This window comes from Bombina bombina, chromosome 4 (genome assembly GCF_027579735.1).
Source record: "Bombina bombina isolate aBomBom1 chromosome 4, aBomBom1.pri, whole genome shotgun sequence".
Taxonomy (NCBI): Eukaryota; Metazoa; Chordata; class Amphibia; order Anura; family Bombinatoridae; genus Bombina; species Bombina bombina.
Genome location: NC_069502.1, coordinates 247,984,585 through 248,003,865, shown reverse-complemented (window position 1 = coordinate 248,003,865; position 19,281 = coordinate 247,984,585). Strand labels below are relative to the sequence as shown.

At 38.2% G+C, this 19,281-nt stretch overlaps 1 protein-coding gene across 1 annotated transcript in view; it reads left to right on the top strand.

Annotated features, from left to right (window-relative positions):
- Positions 1–2,904: 2,904 nt before the first annotated feature.
- The window catches only part of ANKMY1 (ankyrin repeat and MYND domain containing 1), a gene marked incomplete at its 5' end in the record, with an annotated part of 176,442 nt that continues 160,065 nt past the window's right edge, over positions 2,905–19,281 (top strand). Inside the window, one exon of the mRNA XM_053711515.1 lies at positions 2,905–3,093. Coding sequence (XP_053567490.1) covers positions 2,905–3,093 — 189 coding nt within the window. The remainder of the gene's footprint in view (positions 3,094–19,281) is intronic.

Here is a 19,281-nt window from a genome sequence, read left to right as displayed (position 1 = left end):
CAGAATTGAGTTTATTGGTATTTTGTTGATGCTGTTGAGTTTATTGAGAAAGTCAGTGATGTCCTGTAGGAAGCTCTTTGTAGCATGCACTAGGGGCTTAAGTATGTGTTCAATGAGTCCTGATATGTTGTCTGTGTGTTGATGCCAGAGATTATAGGACGGCCTGGGCATGTACAAATTGCCTGGAGATGGAGAATCCGGTATTAGTGTGAGGAGTTGTTCGTAGATGTGTTTTAGTAAGCTGTTGATAATTTGTATCTGTGTATTGTTGTAATCCAGTGGGGTCTGATGGGAATTTCTTGTAATAATTTTCATCCAAAAGTTGCCTGTTTGCTTGCCTGATGTATTTATCAGTATTCATAATTACAACTACTCCTTCCTTGTCTGATGATTTAATGGTAATATATGTGTGTGTGTGGGTGACAGGGTATTTATTGCTTTCTTTTCCATTGGAGTGAGGTTATTCTGATTTTCCTTTAGTTCTTTTTTATGTATATCAGATTTTGCCCTTTTGCAGAAATGTTCAATGTTTTGATCCAGGTTTTTATCTAGTCCTGGTGGAGTAGTCCAGTCTGAAGTTTTGGGGAGTTTCTATGTTGTGGAGATTTGGAAGTATTAAAGGAATAGTCTAGTCAAAATTAAACTTTTGTGATTCAGATAGAGCATGCAATTTTAAGCAACTTTTTTTGGTTCAGTACCTGTTTAGCGCTTGATAATTGGTGGCTATATTTAGACACCAATCGGAAAGAGCTACCCAGGTACTAAACCAAAAATGGTCCGGCTCCCTTGCTTACATTCTTGCTTTTTCAAATAAAAATACCAAGAGAACGAAGACAAATGTATAATAGGAGTAAATTAGAAAGTTGTTTAAAATTGCGTGCTCTAGTCTATCTGAATCATGAAAGTTTAATTTGTAATTCTTCTAAAATAATCCTTCAGTTCTCCTTGATTTTGTCAAATTCCTCTTTGGGGCAGAAAGATAGTTTTCTGTGGATGATAGGTAGATACATTTACAATAGATGATGATGATTGTGATGAGGTTGTATTGGGGTCTGTTATAGTATCAAGACCCAGTGGCTTATTGTTCTTTATTGTAGGTCTAACTTTATATTTTGCTGTCCAGTAGTGATCTCAGTTTCCTTTTTTGATGTTGAAAGTCTTCTGTAAGGTTTTATTATAATTGTAATCCAATATTTTGAGTTTATGATCTCTGTCAATGGCCTGGTATGTTTTTTTTTTATTCAGAACATCCTGGATTTTTCAAGCCTTTGCCGGTCTCCTCTTCAGATGTAGATAATAGTGTCTGAAAAGGAGAGACTTGTATATCTTATACATATAATGATAATAAAAAAGGCAGTTTCCAGGTAATTGGATTAACACAAAGTCAGTCCTTATCAATAGTTTCCCATTACTTTGGGGCCTGTATTTTCAATATATTTTCAGTATTTGTTTTTTATCGTTCATAAGAGGAAATACTCTACTTGTCAACTTAGAATTAATGCAGTTATTGAGAGGTGATATGCAATTTTAAATCATTTGAGAAGTGGAGGTAAACTTTGGTGAATGAAAGCCCGTTTTTTAAAAATACTATTAAAAACATGGGCACTTTCATTCATCAAAGTTTAGAAAGCAGACGTTTTGTTTAAAAATGTACCTTTCTTCTTTTCGCAGCCAGAGCAGCTTCCCCCACACGGAGATCCTCTCTTCACACGTCAGCAATGACTAATCCGGCTTACTCCAATCACGGCATGGCCTCAGGCAATGACTCCCCGGGGGGAAAGTCGTGATTGAAGGAAGCCGTATTAGTCATGGCTGACCTGTAAAGAGAGGATCTCCGGGTGGGGGAAGCTGCTCTGGCTGTGAAAAGAACAAAGGTAAGTTTTTAAACAAAACAGCTGCTTTCTAAACTTTGATGAATGAAAGTGTCCCTGTTTTTAATAGAATTTTTAAAAACCGAGCTTTCATTCATCAAAGATTACCTTCACTTTAAAGGGACAGTCAACACCAGAATTTGTATAGTTTAAAAAGATACATAATCCCTTTATTACCTATTCCCCAGCTTTGCACAACCAACATTGATATATTAATATACTTTATAACATTTAAACCTCTAAATTTCTGCCTGTTTCTAAGCCACTACAGACAGCTTCTTATCACATGTGTTTTTTTTATTAGCTTTTAACAACAGGATACTGCTAGTTCATGTGGGCCATGTAGATAACATTGTGTTCATGTCCATTAAATTATTTAAGAGACAGCACAACACAGCACTAATTGGCTAAAATGCAAGTCAATAGATAATAAATAAAAAAGTCATGTTATCAGGGGGCTACCAGAAGATGCTTAGATACAAGGTAATCACAGAGGTAAAAAGTATATTAATATAACTGTGTTGGTTATGCAAAACTGGGGAATGGGTAATAAAGGGATTATCTATCTTTTAAAACAATAACAATTCTGGTGTAGACTGTCCCTTCAAGTGATATTGCACAGGGTTGTACTCACTTCTGCTGTATACGGTATATGAACTTTATAGTGCACAAGAAAATTTAATGCATATGATCACATTTGCTGTTATAATAAAACACAAATATGTGTGTGTGTATATAAATAACGTGTGTGCCTGATACATATACATACTTACAAACAAACACAAATGCATTGTTAGTACAATGGGAGGATACAAATAGTCCCATTTTACAATACTGGCAACCCAAAGACTGATGCCATTTAAAACATTTTGCTGAACTTAATAATCACTGAGCGTTACTCCTCCCATCAGGAAGAATAAACATGTCAGAAGTCCACACCACATCATCACAAAATGACCTTGGTACAGAAGAGAGCCAGGAAGACTCTGACTTAAGATATGCTGAGGTGAAACTAGAGAGAAAGACTAACTTTGAAGAACAAGAAAGTAAACAACATTTTCAGGAACCAGTTACAGAGTTAAACTTAGAGGAATCAACAATTCAGACAGACTCAAACGAAACACTGGGATTTCAGGAATGGTCTGATGGCTCAAGCTACAGAGGAAATGTCTCTATGAATTTGAAGCTCGGCTCTGGACAGTTCAAATGGGTGAATGGAGAGGTATGAAAGTATACATCTATAAATTATTATAAAAGGCTTACAGAGGGCATAATGCATTACACATCTATATTAGTTCCATGGTACAGAATAGGGACACAGAGAAATCCTGAAAACACTGAATCTAGGAACTACTCCTCACACATAGGGCTGGTTTAGTGATTTAAAGCTCACCAGCATGGAGAGAAATCATGAAAAATCTTTGCGGGGTTTTAGCATTAAATTGTAATACGGGTGTTTCTGCTTCACATACAGAACATTACATATTGAGATAAACTGCTGAGAATGTAAATTTAGCTTTCTTTCCTATGACATGGAGAGTCCACAACGTCATTCCAATTACTAGTGGGATATTCAACTCCTGGCCAGCAGGAGGAGGCAAAGAGCACCCCAGCAAAGCTGTTAAGTGTAACTGCCTTACCCATAACCCCCATTCATTCTCTTTGCCTCTGTCAATGGAGGTTGTGCAAAGTTGGTGTCTGAAGAAATTTAATCCTTTTATGGGTACTTTTCCCTGCAAGCAAGGATTGGGGTCTAGCTGTGTCCACGTCAATCTCTTGAGTAAGAGTAGTGGGGCTTTTAGTAGTTTAAAAGCGGCGAGGAAGTCTTTGCTTTACTTTTAACACTTTGCTACCCATTTGTGGAAAGCCAGAGTTAGTTACTCTGTTCTTTCTTTTCCTACAGGTCCATGACAGGGAGCGTAGTGCCTGCCACACCTTGAGGATCAGCATCTATTATGCAGTAGGGTCTAAGGTAAGTGCATTTTGCCTTCTAGGTACAGAAGGACAGCAGCACTTATAAAGTTAACCCTCCTTTCCAGATCCCTTTTTTATATAAATCACATAATAATCCTTATTTAATAGAGGATTCATATGGGGACAATTTTTTGGCACATGATGTATGGAAATAGTTTATTTCATATTTATGCTGTATGAGACTTGAGGGACAGAGTTCTCTCAATTGGTTGGGATGTGAGATATTTAATAGTAAGGGATAACCTTTATTATTTATAGAGGGCAGTGTGCAAGGCTTTGGACTGTTTAGGGCTTATTGGGATTATATTTACTTGTGGCAGCCCTGGAACATGGAAACGGTAAAGCCGTTTTTAGTCCGTGTTATTTTCTATGCAGATAAATGTTGCGCACTTTACTTAAATCCCAGTCACGTGACACCCGCACTTCTGGTTGCGACCTCAGTTGCTACGCAGGAGAAATTCAGCAATTCTACCCGTACCGTTCCTGAGCAAAGTCTCCTCAAGGAGTCTGGTTTCTATTCCTAGTGGGGTATTGCTTTTGGCGGTAGAAACCTCAGGCAATTTGAGGGATTTTGTTGTCTAAACGTTTTTTTCCTCATATGTTCAATAATAAAATTTAATATACAGGTAGCCCTCACTTTACGCCGGGGTTAGGTTCCAGAAGGAATGGTTGTAAATCGAAACCGTTGTAAATTGAAACCCAGTTTATAATGCAAGTCAATGGGAAGTGAGGGAGATAGGTTCCAGGCCCCTCTCAAAATTGTCATAAGTAACCCCTAATACATTATTTTTAAAGCTTTGAAATGAAGACTTTAAATGCTAGACAGCATTATAAACCTAATAAAATAATCACACAACACAGAATATATAATTAAACTAAGTTAAATGAACAAACACATTTGCTAAACAGCATTATAAACCTAATAAAATAATCACACAACACAGACTTCACTTGCATTTTTCTGCAAACAGTTCTTTCTATGCATTCCAATCTGGACTGATTTATAGACAGCAAGATCTTGTTCCTTTAAAATCTGTTCGATTGCTCAGATCTGGTTAAACTGATTAATTTCAGCTTGCTTGGCTTTGCTACAACACAAGCGGACAGCTCCGCCTACTGGCTATTTTAATAAATGCACTGCTTCTCAATGCTTTTCAATAGCAGTCACATGACTGGAAAAAAAGGTTGTTATTCTGAAACGGTGTAAATTGAACGTTGTAAAACGAGGGCCACCTGTATTTTATTTTATTTTATTTGGTTGCATTTACTGGTGGGAATTGTTACTTCTTAGCCATGGACTTAGAACAGGAACAGCAGCTTTGGCAGCTTTCCCTTCATCGGGTAAGCGTAAGAGAAAATCTAAACATTTGCCTGATACTAAGACTTCTGACTCTAGGACTTCATTAGCCAATCTTTCTCAGATGTCTGATGAGGAGCATACTTCAGTAGCTTCTGAAGGTGAGATCTCAGACTCTGACACTTTAGCAGAAAAATCTTCAGAATCTGAAGAGGTTAATTTTAGATTTAAGCTAGAACACCTCCGGTTACTATTAAAGGAGGTTATTGCTACTTTAGACGACTCTGAACCTTCGGTTGCTGTCAACCCCACAAAGTCTTCTAAATTCAATAGAGTTTATGATTCCCCATCTTCTGAGGAGTTTTTTCCTGTCCCAAGGAAGATGTCTGAAATTATTGCTCAGGAATGGGATAAGCCAGGGGTTCCTTTTCCCCTTTCCCCTGTTTTTAAGAAGGTGTTTCCTGTTGCTGACTCTATTTGTGACTCAGGGCACACTGTTCCTAAAGTAGAATAAGCTATTTCTACTCTTGCTAAGACAACTACCATTCCTATAGAGGATAGTTGCTCTTTTAAAGACCCAATGGACAAGAAGCTAGAGGCTTACTTAAAAATATGTACATCCATCAAGGGTTGGAGCTGCATCTTATTAGTGCGATGCATTGTCTGATCTTATTACAGAGGAAACTACAGTAGAGGAGATCTAAGATAGGATCAAAGCTCTCAAATTGGCCAATACTTTTATCTGTGATGCCAATATGCAGATAATTTGTCTGGGAGCTAAGATGTCTAGCTTCACGGTACTAGCTTGCAGGGCTCTGGTTAAAACCTTGGTCATCCGATCTATCTTCTATGGCCAAGCTTTTGGCTTTACCTTACAAGGGAAAGACTCTGTTTGGAACTGGTCTGGCGGAGATCATTTCAGAGATTACAGGTGGAAAGGGATCTTTCCTTGCTTAGGAGAAGAAGAATAGACCTAGAAGTCGTCAGAATTCTAATTTCCATTTCTTTTGTATCTTTAAGGGACAAAAATCCTCCTCTTCCTCTTCAAAACCAGATCAGCCCAGATCCTCTTGGAAATCCAACCAGCCCTTGAACAAGGGAAAACAAAACAAGAAGCCTTCTGCTGACTCTAAATCAGCATGAAGGTTCCGCCCCCAATTCCAGTGTGGATCAGGTGGGGGGCAGGCTTTCTCTTTTTCGTCAAGCCTGGATATGCGATGTCCCAGACCCTTGGGCGGTGGACATTGTATCCCAGGGTTACAGAATCGGATTCAAGTCTTGCCCTCCAGATTTCTCCTGTCAAGACTATCATCAAACCAAATAAAGAAGGAGGCCTTCTTAAACTGTGTAAAATACCTATACTCTCTGGGAGTTATTGTTCCTGTCCCTCTAACAGATCAGGGTCTAGGATTCTATTCAAATCTATTTGTGGTTCCCAAAAAGGAGGGAACTTTTTTCGGCCCATTCTAGACCTCAAGTGTCTCAACAAATTCCTCAGGGTTCCGTCCTTCAAGATGGAAACTATTCGTTCCATTCTTCCTTTGGTACAGGAAGGTCAGTTTATGACGACCATAGACCTGAAGGACTCATACCTTCATGTTCCCATTCACAGGGAACACCATCAGTATCTGAGGTTTGCCTTTCTGGACAAGCACTTCCGATTTGTTGCATTTCCATTTGTTCTGGCCACTGCTCCCAGAATATTCACAAAGGTTCTGGGGGCGCTATTGGCTGTGATCAGATCCCAGGAAATTGCTGTGGTGGCTTATCTAGACGACATCTTGGTTCAGGCGTCATCTTTTCAACTAGCCAAATCTCATACAGAAATGCTGTTGTCTTTTCTACGTTCCCATGGGTGGAAGGTGAATGTCCATGAAGATTTTCCTGACGTAAGTCAGAAAACAAAATTCTTCCTTCCTGCCTTTCTCTCCAGTCTGCCTTTCGTCCATCTGTGGCTCAATGCATGGAGGTGCTTGGTCTGATGGTGGCATCCATGGACATCATTCCTTTTGCTCAGTTCCATCTACGATTACTGCAACTTTCTATACTCCGTCAATGGAACGGAGATCATTCAAATTTATCTCAGAGGATAAAACTGAACCCTCTAACAAGAGACTCTCTCTCATGGTGGGTGTCACAGGAACATCTATCTCGGGGAGCTGTTTGGAGCCCTCTAAATGCTCAGGGCCTGTGGTCTTGGGAAGAGTCCTCTCTTTCCATAAACATATTAGAGTTGAGAGCTATCTTCAATGCCCTATCAGCTTGGCCTCAACTGTCGTTGGTCTGGTTTATAAGATTCCAGTAGGACAACATCACCTCAGTGGCTTACATCAACCACCAGGGAGGGACTCGGAGTTCCTTAGCCATGAAGGAGGTGACTCGCATTCTACAGGGGGCGGAAGCCCGCAATTGTCTTCTATCTGCCATCCACATCTAAGGAGTAGACAACTGATAAGTAGATTTTCTGAGCAGACAGACCTTTAATCCTGGGGAGTGAGCTCTCCATCCGGAAGTGTTCTCTCAGATATCCCTCGAGTTGAGGGTTCTAGAGTTGGATCTGATGGCGTCCCGCCAAAACGCCAAAGTTCCAAAGTACGGTTCAAGGTCAAGAGATCCTCAGGCCGTTCTGATAGATATTTTAGCGGTTCCTTGGAGGTTTTCTCTGGCTTATCTGTTTCCTCTGTTTGCTGTCCTTCCACAAGTCATTGCTCGTATAAAATAGGAGAGAGCATCAGTGATACTAATAGCTGTTGCATGGCCTCGCAGGATCTGGTTCGCGGATCTAGTAAGGATTTCATATCTACCTCCTTGGAGGTTACCTCAGAGGAAAGACCTTTCAACTTCAGGGTCCTTTCCTCCATCCAAAGCTAGATTCTCTGAAGCTAACTGCTTGGAGATTGAACGCCTAGTTCTGTCTAAATGGTTTTTTTTTAGGCGGTCATTGAAACTATGATTCAGGCTCGAAAACCGGCTACTCGCAAGATTTACCATAAGATATGGCGTAAATATCTGTTTTGGTGTGAATCTAAGGGATTCTCCTGGAGCTGGGTGAGGATTCCACGGATTTTGTCTTTTCGTCAGGATGGATAAGGGTTTATCGGTCAGTTCTCTAAAGGGTCAGATTTCTGCGTTATCTATCCTTTTGCACAAATATCTGGCAGACCTACCAGATGGTCAAGCCTTTGTACAGGCCCTGGTTAGCATCAGGCCTTTGTTTAAACCTGTTGCTCCCCCTTGGAGCCTTAATTTAGTTCTTAAAGTTTTAAAGCAGGCTCCGTTTGAGCCAATGCATGTTGTTGATATAAAACTTTTATCCTGGAAAGTTTTGTTTCTTGTTGCCATTTCTTCCACTCGCAGAGTGTCTGAGCTTTCAGCTCTGCAGTGTGATTCCCCCTACCTTAATTTTCATGCTGATAAGGCAGTCCTTCGTACTAAATTGGGGTTTCTCCCTAAGGTGGTATTGGATCGAAACATTAATCAGGAAATTGTTGTTCCTTCTTTTTGTCCTAATCCTTCTTTTCACAAGGAACGTCTATTGCATAACTTGGATGTTGTGTGGGCTCTAAAGTTTAGGTTCTCTTGCCTTTTTTCTCCCTCCCTATTCATTCCGTATCCTCTAGCTTGGGTGTTGGTTCCCACTAGTAATTGGAATGACGTTGTGGACTCTCCATGTCATAGGAAAGAAAACAACATTTATGCCTACCTGATAAATTTCTTTCTTTCCGGACATGGAGAGTCCACGACCCCGCCCTCTTTTTTAATTATAATTTGGCAGTTTTTTGAGTAAACCTTAGGCACCTTTTTCACCCTTGTGTTTCTTCCTTTTCTATTTCCGTCGGCTGAATGACTGGGGGTTATGGGTAAGGCAGTTACACTTAACAGCTTTGCTTGGGTGCTCTTTGCCTCCTTCTGCTGGTAAGTAGTTGAATATCCCACTAGTAATTGGAATGACATTGTGGACTCTCCGTGTCCGGAAAGAAAGAAAGAATTTTATCAGGTAAGCATAAATTTTGTTTTTATAAACAAACTGAAAGAATTCTTAGACTGGGCTCGTTCACCTGTTATTTTAATATCTGGCTTTGCTAAGGTTTATCCACATTTTAGGCTTTTTCTAAAAACTAATTATGGTCCATGATACATGTTGGCCATTCAGGTGACATCCTTCTCTCTCTCTTTCTTCTGTCTACTATCTTTCTCTTCTTCTTCTCTCTCCTCTCTTTCTCTTTTCTCTCTCTCTCTCTCTCTCTCTCTCTCATATATATATATATATATATATATATATATATATATATATATATATATATATATATATATATATATATATATATATATTTTAAAATACTGTATATCTCAATCTAAATACGTAATTTCCTACTAATTAAAGTAGTATGTACTGAAAATAAAAAGTTCACAATGTTTGATCATAATTTGCCTTAATGACTGCTCTAACTCTGACATTGAGTAATACAATTTTGTATAAAATCCTTTTCATTACAACTAAGCCTTAAAGGGATACCTAACCCAAATTTTCCCTTTCAGAAGATTTACCGTATAATCCTTTGTTGATTAGTATGGATGTTTGGAAGAGTCTTAGAATCCTTTTAATATCATTCCAAGCAGAGCTCATTTATATTCAGTTATTTTAACTAAAAATAGGCCTTAAAGGGATACTGAACCCAATTTTTTATTTCATGATTCAGATAGAGCATGCAATTTTAAGCAAGTTTCTAATTTACTCCTATTATCAAATTGTATTCGTTCTCTTGGTATCTTTATTTGAAAAAGCAGCTTACAAGATTACAAACTTACGAGCCAGCCCATCTTTAGTTCAGCACCTGGGTAGCGCTTGCTGATTGGTGGCTACATTTAGGAGTACATTTGAAACTTGTTTTAAATCACAATGCTCTATCTGAATCATGAAAGAATAAAATTGGGTTCAGTATCACTTTATGCATGCTGCTGCAAAATAGAGTGGTACTTTTCTTTGGTCAAAGTGTAGTTGACAGTGGGTAAGTAACTGATTTTCAGAATAGGCAACACATCCCCAAACCTGACTATTTCATGCACCATATATTTATATTTAGGTTTTACACATTGTGGTGTTATCCTCTCATGGTACTTTTTCCGCATACAAACTGAAGTTGCAAACAAGGCGTTTTTCCAGTCTACCACTGTGACATTTTTGTATTTTTTGGCTTAAATATTTAGACAGCAAAGATTTGGTTTAGAGACCAATAATGTCCCATGAAGACTGCACTTTGTCTGCTGTCTTTTGCTTACTAGTGTTGGAAGTTCGGGGTCGGTTCTAGGATTTTTGGTCACACAGGCGAGGATACATTTTGCACTCCCACCATTGCTGTTTTTTTATAAAATTTTACAAAGATTTGCTAAAAACAACTAAAGATAATTATTTTATCTATAATGAAAGAAAATATAATTTCCCATAAAATCATACTGTTAATCTGATTTTTTTTAACTGTAACAGTTAATTGATTATTTTACAGTTAGTACATTTTAAAGGGACAGTAAACACCTTGAGATGGTAATATAAACTGATAAAAAAAGGGAAGTGTTACCCTGCGCTGGAATAAGTTAAAAAACACCAATAAACCAAGGGAAAAAACGGAGATACCCCTATCTCCACAGCAAAACCAAAAGAATATATTTAAAAAACTTGTCCCAAAAATAGATCAAAATTCTCAAAAACCTTGGCGCTGCAGCAAATGCCGCTAAAATTAGTGATTGGATATACTATGAAACAGGTCAAGATACATAAAGTTTAAAGTCTTTGGCCTTAGTAGTGAGAATCAGCAAAATCTTTAAAAGGCAGTGATAAATTTATTAGTACAATTTTTAACATATAAAAAAGCTGATCAGCATGTGAAAAAAAGTAATAAAATAAGAACAATGTAACAAACAGTAGCTTGATACAATTAGAACAATTAAAACAAATAACAGTGTAGCATAAGAAATAAAAATACAATCAAAACAAAATGACCCTGAAACTAATGTTGAATCCAAACAGTGAAGTCCGGAAAAGGAGTATTAAGAAATCGACATCCACAGCTGATTCCTTAAGAGGCAAAATGGAGCTGGAACGACCAACGGATCCAAATCAAACACAAGCCACTACACGTTACCTGACATTACGTCACACAACTATCACAGACCGGCTTCTGTGCTGTCTTGAACCTGAGCGGAGTAACTCATCAAAATACCGGTATTCGCATCAAAGGTTTATCCGGCTCCGCTGCAGCTTGAAAAGAGGATTTATCGTCACTGCAGAGACCATGATATGGTGTAAGTAAAATTGAACACCTTAATTTTGGTTCTCTGCTTGTGTTTGATTTGGATCCGTTTGTCATTCCAGCTCCATTTTGCCTCTTAAGGAATCAGCTGTGGATGTCGATTTCTTAATACTCCTTTTCCGGACTTCACCGTTTGGATTCAACATTAGTTTCAGGGTCATTTTGTTTTGATTGTATTTTTATTTCTTATGCTACACTGTTATTTGTTTTAATTGTTCTAATTGTATCAAGCTACTGTTTGTTACATTGTTATTATTTTATAATTTTTTTTTACATGCTGATCAGCTTTTTTTTTTTTTTTTTTTAATTTTCAAAGAGCTTTATTAGAGAAATCAATGTGTTACAGCAGGTAAGAAATCATCAATATTAACACATTGTAGGTACATAAACAGTCATTGCATGTTACTGATTAAATTGTACAATCAAACTCCTTTGCTGTATCCCCACACGTCCCGTAGATCATAATTATTATAAGACTATATTTTACATTTAAAAAAAAAACTAAAAAAAATGGCAAATACATATCTGATGGGCTAGGTGATAAACTATGAATGAGGGAAAGTCTTTCCAATGATTTAAGAATATTGCTTGATCTCATAGGCAGGACGTGTGGGCTGTATATGTCAAACTCTCTTTTATACCCCAGTATGAGAGACCACTTTTGGATCTCAAAGAAAGGGAGACTCAGAATCAAGAATTTTGGGGGAAACCTACAAATATCTAAGACAAAAATAACAAACATAACAAAAACTGTTGTGGACAACCAGAACTCAATTATATGATATGAATTGCAGGCACATCTTCAACTCTACAAATATGAGCTTATTGTTACCTTTAGGGGTGAGATGAGTTACTACCCTCTCTCCCGGTGTACATGCAGGTGTTAAACGAGCCGGAGCTGAGCTCTACTAGAAATGTAATACAATTCCTCATAGCTGTATGACAGTAATGCCGTGGGATTACTATTTATAGAAATATATACATTTGGGATAACACAAGTGCCAGGAAGTGTCCTGCTATAGGAAGCATTATAAGGATTATAAGGCACTATCTCCAACAATGCAATGCTAGTGTGAGTCACATGTTAAGGACAGTATTGCGTGGGAGCTCTACCTGGTTGTCTGCCAGTCTATCTACATCTAGGCATAACGAACCTTATGAATTTACTTTAACAAAAAAGAAAGAAAACTTAGCGTACAGATAAAATCTAAAGAGAACTGTATAATACATCTACTTTTTCAAATGTTAACGGTTGACAGTTAGACACTCTACCTACACAACCCCCAGGACTTGTTTAAGTCGGGTATATGATTTTAATATATTGAATTTTACTTATAAGCATATCTGACACCCTCATCTGCCATGAAGTGTCAAATGCCGCTGGGATAATGTTCCGTTTCTTCATAGGGACCTGCAATTCCTGTGGGGGTCTGAGCACATTCATATACTCTCTTGGAGTGAGTAAATTCAGCTTTCTTGTTATGTCGGGAGAGTTCCATGAGTACCGTGCGTTAGAAGTATAGCCCCGTACTACCTTGATGCTGCCACGGGTCTGCTCAATCTTTGTTACTCGGATCGGCAATGTATGTTGTGCCGGTATCCCACAAGAGTAGAGGGCAGAGTGTTTATAGTCCGGGATGTTCGGTGGGGAACATATAAGTTTGTCCATGAGTTTTTCTTCTTAGGCGGTCACCACAAACTCGCTTTCCCCGTGCCGCATTATAGGCTTGAGGGTAATCGTGCTTAGGGGATCAGATCGATCAAGTTCCTCTGTCAACTGTCCACTGAGTTCTGCGGTCCTCTTGGGCCCAAAAGGTAAGTCGCACTCCGGGTTCTTTGGTTGCAAAGGTGATGGTTGCCCCGAGATAGAAGGTGGAGCTTTCTGCATGAGAGAGAGAAGGTCTTGCTTTGACGGGGCCTTGTCTATTAATTTCTAGAATAGTACTTCTATTTTAAGCAGAGTGCGGTCTAGCAGTGTGAGAGTGCTGTCGCTCTCCGTATCTGTTATGGAGGCCGCCATTTTCTTTTCCAGAGGTTTGAAGTATATAACAGGCAGGCTCCGCCAAAAAGGTAAGGAAGAGGGGAAAAACAAATGAGTGAGAGTAATGTTGATGAAGGAGCAAAATGTTAAGATGTGTTTATCCTGAGTTCGGCTCTGGATGTTCACCCCTGGTCAGTCACCAGGGGGGGGGAACGTTGCCTGCGAGATCGCCGCTGTTACAGGCCTCAATTGTCCGTTTCCAGCTCTGGGGTCATATGTACAGCTAAAGCTAGTTGTATTAAATTGTGTACTGATCAATTGGTTAGCAGATGCCGTACTTGTGAGTTAATATTTAGCGGCTTATAACCCACTCTCCCAGAGCACAGAAAAATGTGACTGCACGGAGCCGCTGCTTGGACACGCCCCGCTGATCAGCTTTTTTTATGTGTTTAACATTGTACTAATAAATTTATCACTGCCTTTTAAAGATTTTGATGATTCTCACTACTAAGGCCAAAGATGTTGGGGGTGGCAGATTAGGGGTTAATAAATATAATGTAGGTGGCGGCAGTGTAGGGGGGCAGATTAGGGGTTAATAAATTTAATGTAGTTGGCGGCAGGGTCCGGGAGCGGCGGTTTAGGGGTTAAACACTTTATTTAGTTGTGGCAGGGTCCGGGAGCGGCGGTTTAGGGGTTAATAAGTATAATGTATGTGGCGGTGGTCTAGGGGGGGCAGATTAGGGGTGTTTAGACTCGGGGTACATGTTAGGGTGTTAGGTGTAGACGTTTCCATAGCAATCAATGGGATATCGGGCAGCAGCGAACATGAGCTTTCGCTGCTGTCAGACTCCCATTGATTCCTATGGCATCCGCCGCCTCCAGGGCGGCGGAATGAAAACCATGTACGCTGGCCCGGAATAGTGGCGAGCGTACCTGCTAGTTCTTTGATAACTTCCAAAAGTAGTCAGATTGTGCCGAACTTGCGTTCGGAACATCTGTAGTGACGTAACCATCGATCTGTGTCTGACTGAGACCAGCGGATCGTATGTTATGTTACTATATTCTACTTTTGCCGATCTATAGGGTTTGATAACTACGGCGAATCAGGCTCGCCACAAATACGCTGCGGAATTCCAGCGTATTTGCTTTACAGCTTGATAAATAGAGGCCAGAGTGCTTTGAATCAGTGTTCAATAATGTATTCTTAAATGATGAATCTACTGATTACAGTATTTTACATTGTTTTAATAAATTATCAGATAAAACCATTTGGTGACGGTGGACTTTTGAATATTATTACATATAACATTTTTGTGTGATTTGTTTGTTGGCAAATGGGAAAGACTTTGACCAGGTTTTTCAATTTTTCTTATTGTGGCTCCCATTCCAGTCAATCAAAATTCTTATGCAAAATGCATCGTGATGTTTCATGGGGTTTTCAAATTCAAACCCATTGGAAATGTTTTGAGTGACCTTCTTAAACTTTTTCTGTACACTTGTGCGAGGAAAACTCCCTCCATACCTTGCATGAGGACTGGTTGACAATGATATTTCCAATTATGAAGAAAATAGTTTTCAAAGGATTTTTGGACTTTTCAAATTTAACACCTTTGGCCTGTTGAAAACACATTTTTCCTTTTATAAGTGGCATTTCTCATCTGTTTGCATGGCTATTTTTCAGTGTTAAAGTTCTTAAACATGCTGTTAAACTATTTTTTAATCAAGAAGTTAAAAATCTATTCAAACATTTAGATTTTGCACCTTGTTACACAAATGAAATATGATCATCTAAATGTTCATTTAAGATTCAGATGTATCGTTTTGATGTGTACATATGTTCATATTAAAATGACTCAAAATTATATGAAACTATTAATTGCACACATCATTTGATTCTGAATGGTTAAGAATGCTGCAACCAAAGATATTAGGCAGCCATCAACAATAGTGAATTAATTGGCTTTCATATTTAATTTCCACTTCAACAGCTTATCTTTAGCTTCATTGAAAGTCTGTGAAAGTTCTGCAATTTCCCTGGTTCTTATCGTTTTTCATTCATTCTTCACGTATATAATTAGAATTGTTGCAAATATTTTTCTGATTCAAACAGCAATTCTTTTTTTGATTGGAATTGCTTTAAAAACAATCAAAACAACAACAAAAACCTGATCTGCTATACAATATTTTCTCGATTTCATGAATAAAAATTGACTGAAATCCAGGACTTTGTTCTCAAAACTTACATACAATTTTAGTTTAATAAATGTTTAAGTTTTATCAGAATGTCAGTGTTACTTGGAAATGTTTAATAACAGTTCCTGATCAAACTAGGTAGACACAGGAGCATGCACGTTTTTTTAGAACTCTAGGGTATTAGTGTTTGAAACAATGTATAACATTGCCACATATGTTGTTGCTATAGAGTCCTAAAAACATGTGCATGCCCCAGAGGTTCTATGAACCTTCCTGGGTTTATTTAAGCAAAGCAGTTTCCCAGGGTAAAACCTGAACTGTATTCATGCACACGTTTAAATTGATTATGTGATAGAAATTCATCCTACCCCATGGAACCCAGAATTCATAACTGAAGAAAAAAAACAAAATAAATAAAATGTTTAGTTATGTGTAGTAAACTTTGCAATATACGTTCATCAATGATTTTGCCCCTCTTTCGAGTGACCATTCGAGTGAGTCAGGTTGGGACCTACAAGAGATGGAGGCGGGACTTACCTTGTATAAAGCAGGTATTAGATCATTAAGATATTGGTATAACATCCTATTTGACAGGCTAGGCTCTAATCATATCAAGGTAATCACACAGAAGATGCAAAAATATGTTCCCAATGTGAAGGAAGAAGACGTAATGAAAAGTATTAGTTTAAGTACCTCAGTGACGACAGTAACTAGTTGGAGGGAGACGCATTGGAGAATTATTAACAATTACTACTTAACACCGGATAGATTAAATAAATGGGCTACTACAAATCTGAATACCTCTTGCTATAAGTGCAGTGCAGGGAGAGCAGACCTATTGCATTGTTTATGGTCATGTCCCAAAATTAGACAATTCTGGGCGAAGGTAAATTATTGGTTAAATAAATATACTGGGTCACGGATTGAATTTACCCCATCTATAATCTTTTTCTTGTATCAAGGTCGCTTAGAACCAGGTGAGAGTCAGTTAGTTAATACTGGTATAATGGCAGCTCGAAATCTGATAGTTAGGAACTGGATAGGAAAAAGACCCCCTGTGTTAGGGGAATTTATTAAGCTAATGTATTGTCAGATGAGAGCAGAAATCTATGACCATAATTTAAGAAAGGAGACAAAGCTTAGGAAGTATTTTAACAAATGGTTAAAGGTACTTCAGCAATGGCCGCTAGATAAACAAAGGCAATTTATTTCCCCTCTTAAGAATTTAGTATCCTTCTTAAATCTGATAGCAGAGGAGAGGTTACCCTACCAGTGGGGAGAGGTCAGGGAAGGAGCCAATTAAGTTAGGTATACGTGTTTTTTTTTGTTTTGTTTTTTTTTTCTTTCTTTCCTGTTGTTACGAGTGTGGTGTGGTATGAGTGGGTGTATGTTTAAAAAAATTTTTGTTATGAAAATAGTAGTGTGTATAAAGAACATAGGATTTTCAGGTATAAACAGGAGTATTAGAATGTTAAATAATCTATAATGTTTCTTTTGGTTTTGACATGTACTCTATTTTTCGTTTAAATTTTGAATGGGTACGGAGTACAACAAGAGAATGGTGTCCTGACATACTTTGTTTTCTTTATAGAACTATATCATTGGCCCTGCGTGGCGCAAAACAAGTTTGATATTGTTTTACAATATTGTTTGATATTGTTTGATATTGTTTGATATTGTGACACATTCTTGTTTGTAATATGTAATATACACTACTGGCTATAAATAAACAACTTAAAAAAAAAAAAAAAGATTTTGCCCCTCTTTCATGTAATTTAGCTATACAAATTGTGGCTTTTCCAATTCTCATAAAATGCACACTGCAGACTTATCAAGGCTAACCCTACTATATATATATAATCTCACATAATGACCATGAGGCCTATTTATCAAAGGTCTTGCGGACCTGATCCGACAGTGCGGATCAGGTCCGCAAGACCTTGCTGAATGCGGAGAGCAATACGCTCTCCGTATTTAGCATTGCACCAGCAGCTCACAAGAGCTGCTGGTGCAATCCCACCCCCTGCAGACTCGCGGCCAATCGGCCGCCAGCAGGGAGGTGTCAATCAACCCGATCGTACTCGATCAGGTTGAATTGTGGCGTTTCCTGTCCACCTGCTCAGAGCAGGCGGACAGGGTTATGGAGCAGCGGTCTTTCAGACTCGCCAGAAACATGGGCCCACAAGCCCCATACGGAGCTTGATAAATGGGCCTCCATGTCTAGCCTTGAAGCAAATGATTGGTGGAGTTTGGTTATCGAATAACATTTGTAATTATAACGATGTTGATTTGTTTTTTAAATGTGTTGCCCTGGCTGATATGTTATTCTATAGCAAGATAACAGATAGGTCTTATAATTACAAGGTGTTTACTGTCTATTCTAGCTTAATGCACACCATTTAGAACGTTTCCCAGCATTATGTTGCACATGGTAAGCAAATGAACATAAATAAAGTCAAGGAGAAATGTACTTACTATATGAAATGCAAATTGAAAAGCGAAAACAAATGGTTTTGTGTGTGGGAAAAAAAGAGTAGGTAAGCTTTTATTTCCTGCATCACAGACACTGTTAGAGAATGTAGACTGGAGTTGTACATTGGGTGCAGAACTGGTCAGAAAATTAGGTGAGCAGTGAGACTGCAGTGCATTGAGGCATATTCTGCCATTATGTAGACTACAAATTTGAGAGCAAAACTTGTGAAAATAGGAGAGTATAGGTTTTGCACCAGTCTTATAAACAAAATATGGTCCAGAGTGTAACAGTAGTTAGAATGCCCTCTGGGACTAACCACATAATGCTCTCTGGTGACTTGCCACTGGATACATATAGTGTAGAAAAAATAAGAAAGGTAACCAATCAGGGAATCAATAGTTATTATTTTTTTTTTGAGTGATATATGGGGAACTCCATGAAATGCAAAAAAATAATAAAAATAATTTTTAATAAGTGCTCATTGATTTAATTTTCAAACCCTGATCTCCATGGAAGCCTGTATCAGCTGTGATTAATTACTATCTATCAAATATCAGAATGTCTTCTCCTAACTTGCAACATGTATCAGTTATCTTAAACTGCAGGAAAATCAAAATGACTAAGAAGCATTATAAAGACATTCACCATGGACCCTCCATAGATATGTAAGACATATATATGTTTTCCAAGAGATAACACTTCCACACTTCACCTATGTATGTGTAACTGGAAATTAAATAATGTGGCTAACAACTGCAATTCAGGCATAAAAGGATATGCAAAAAACTCCTAAGTAATTGTGAAACTTTAATAATAGTATTTTTTTGCTAAATTCTGCCTTCTGTATTAACCTTAAAGGGACACTAAACCCCAAATTTTACTTTCATGATTCAGATTGAGAATACAATTTTAAACAACATTCCAATTTACTTCTCTTATCTAATTTTCTTCAGTATTTAGATATCGTTTGTTGAAGAAATAGCAGTGCACATGGGTGAGCCAATCATACGAGGCATCTATGTGCAGCCACCAATCAGCAGCCCCTGAGCCAATCTAGATATGCTTTTCAGCAAAGGATATCAAGAGACTGAAGCAAATTAGATAATATAAGAAAATTAGAAAGTTGTTTAAAATTGCATGCTCTTTCTAAATCATGAAAGGAAAAATGTGGGTGTTATTTCCCT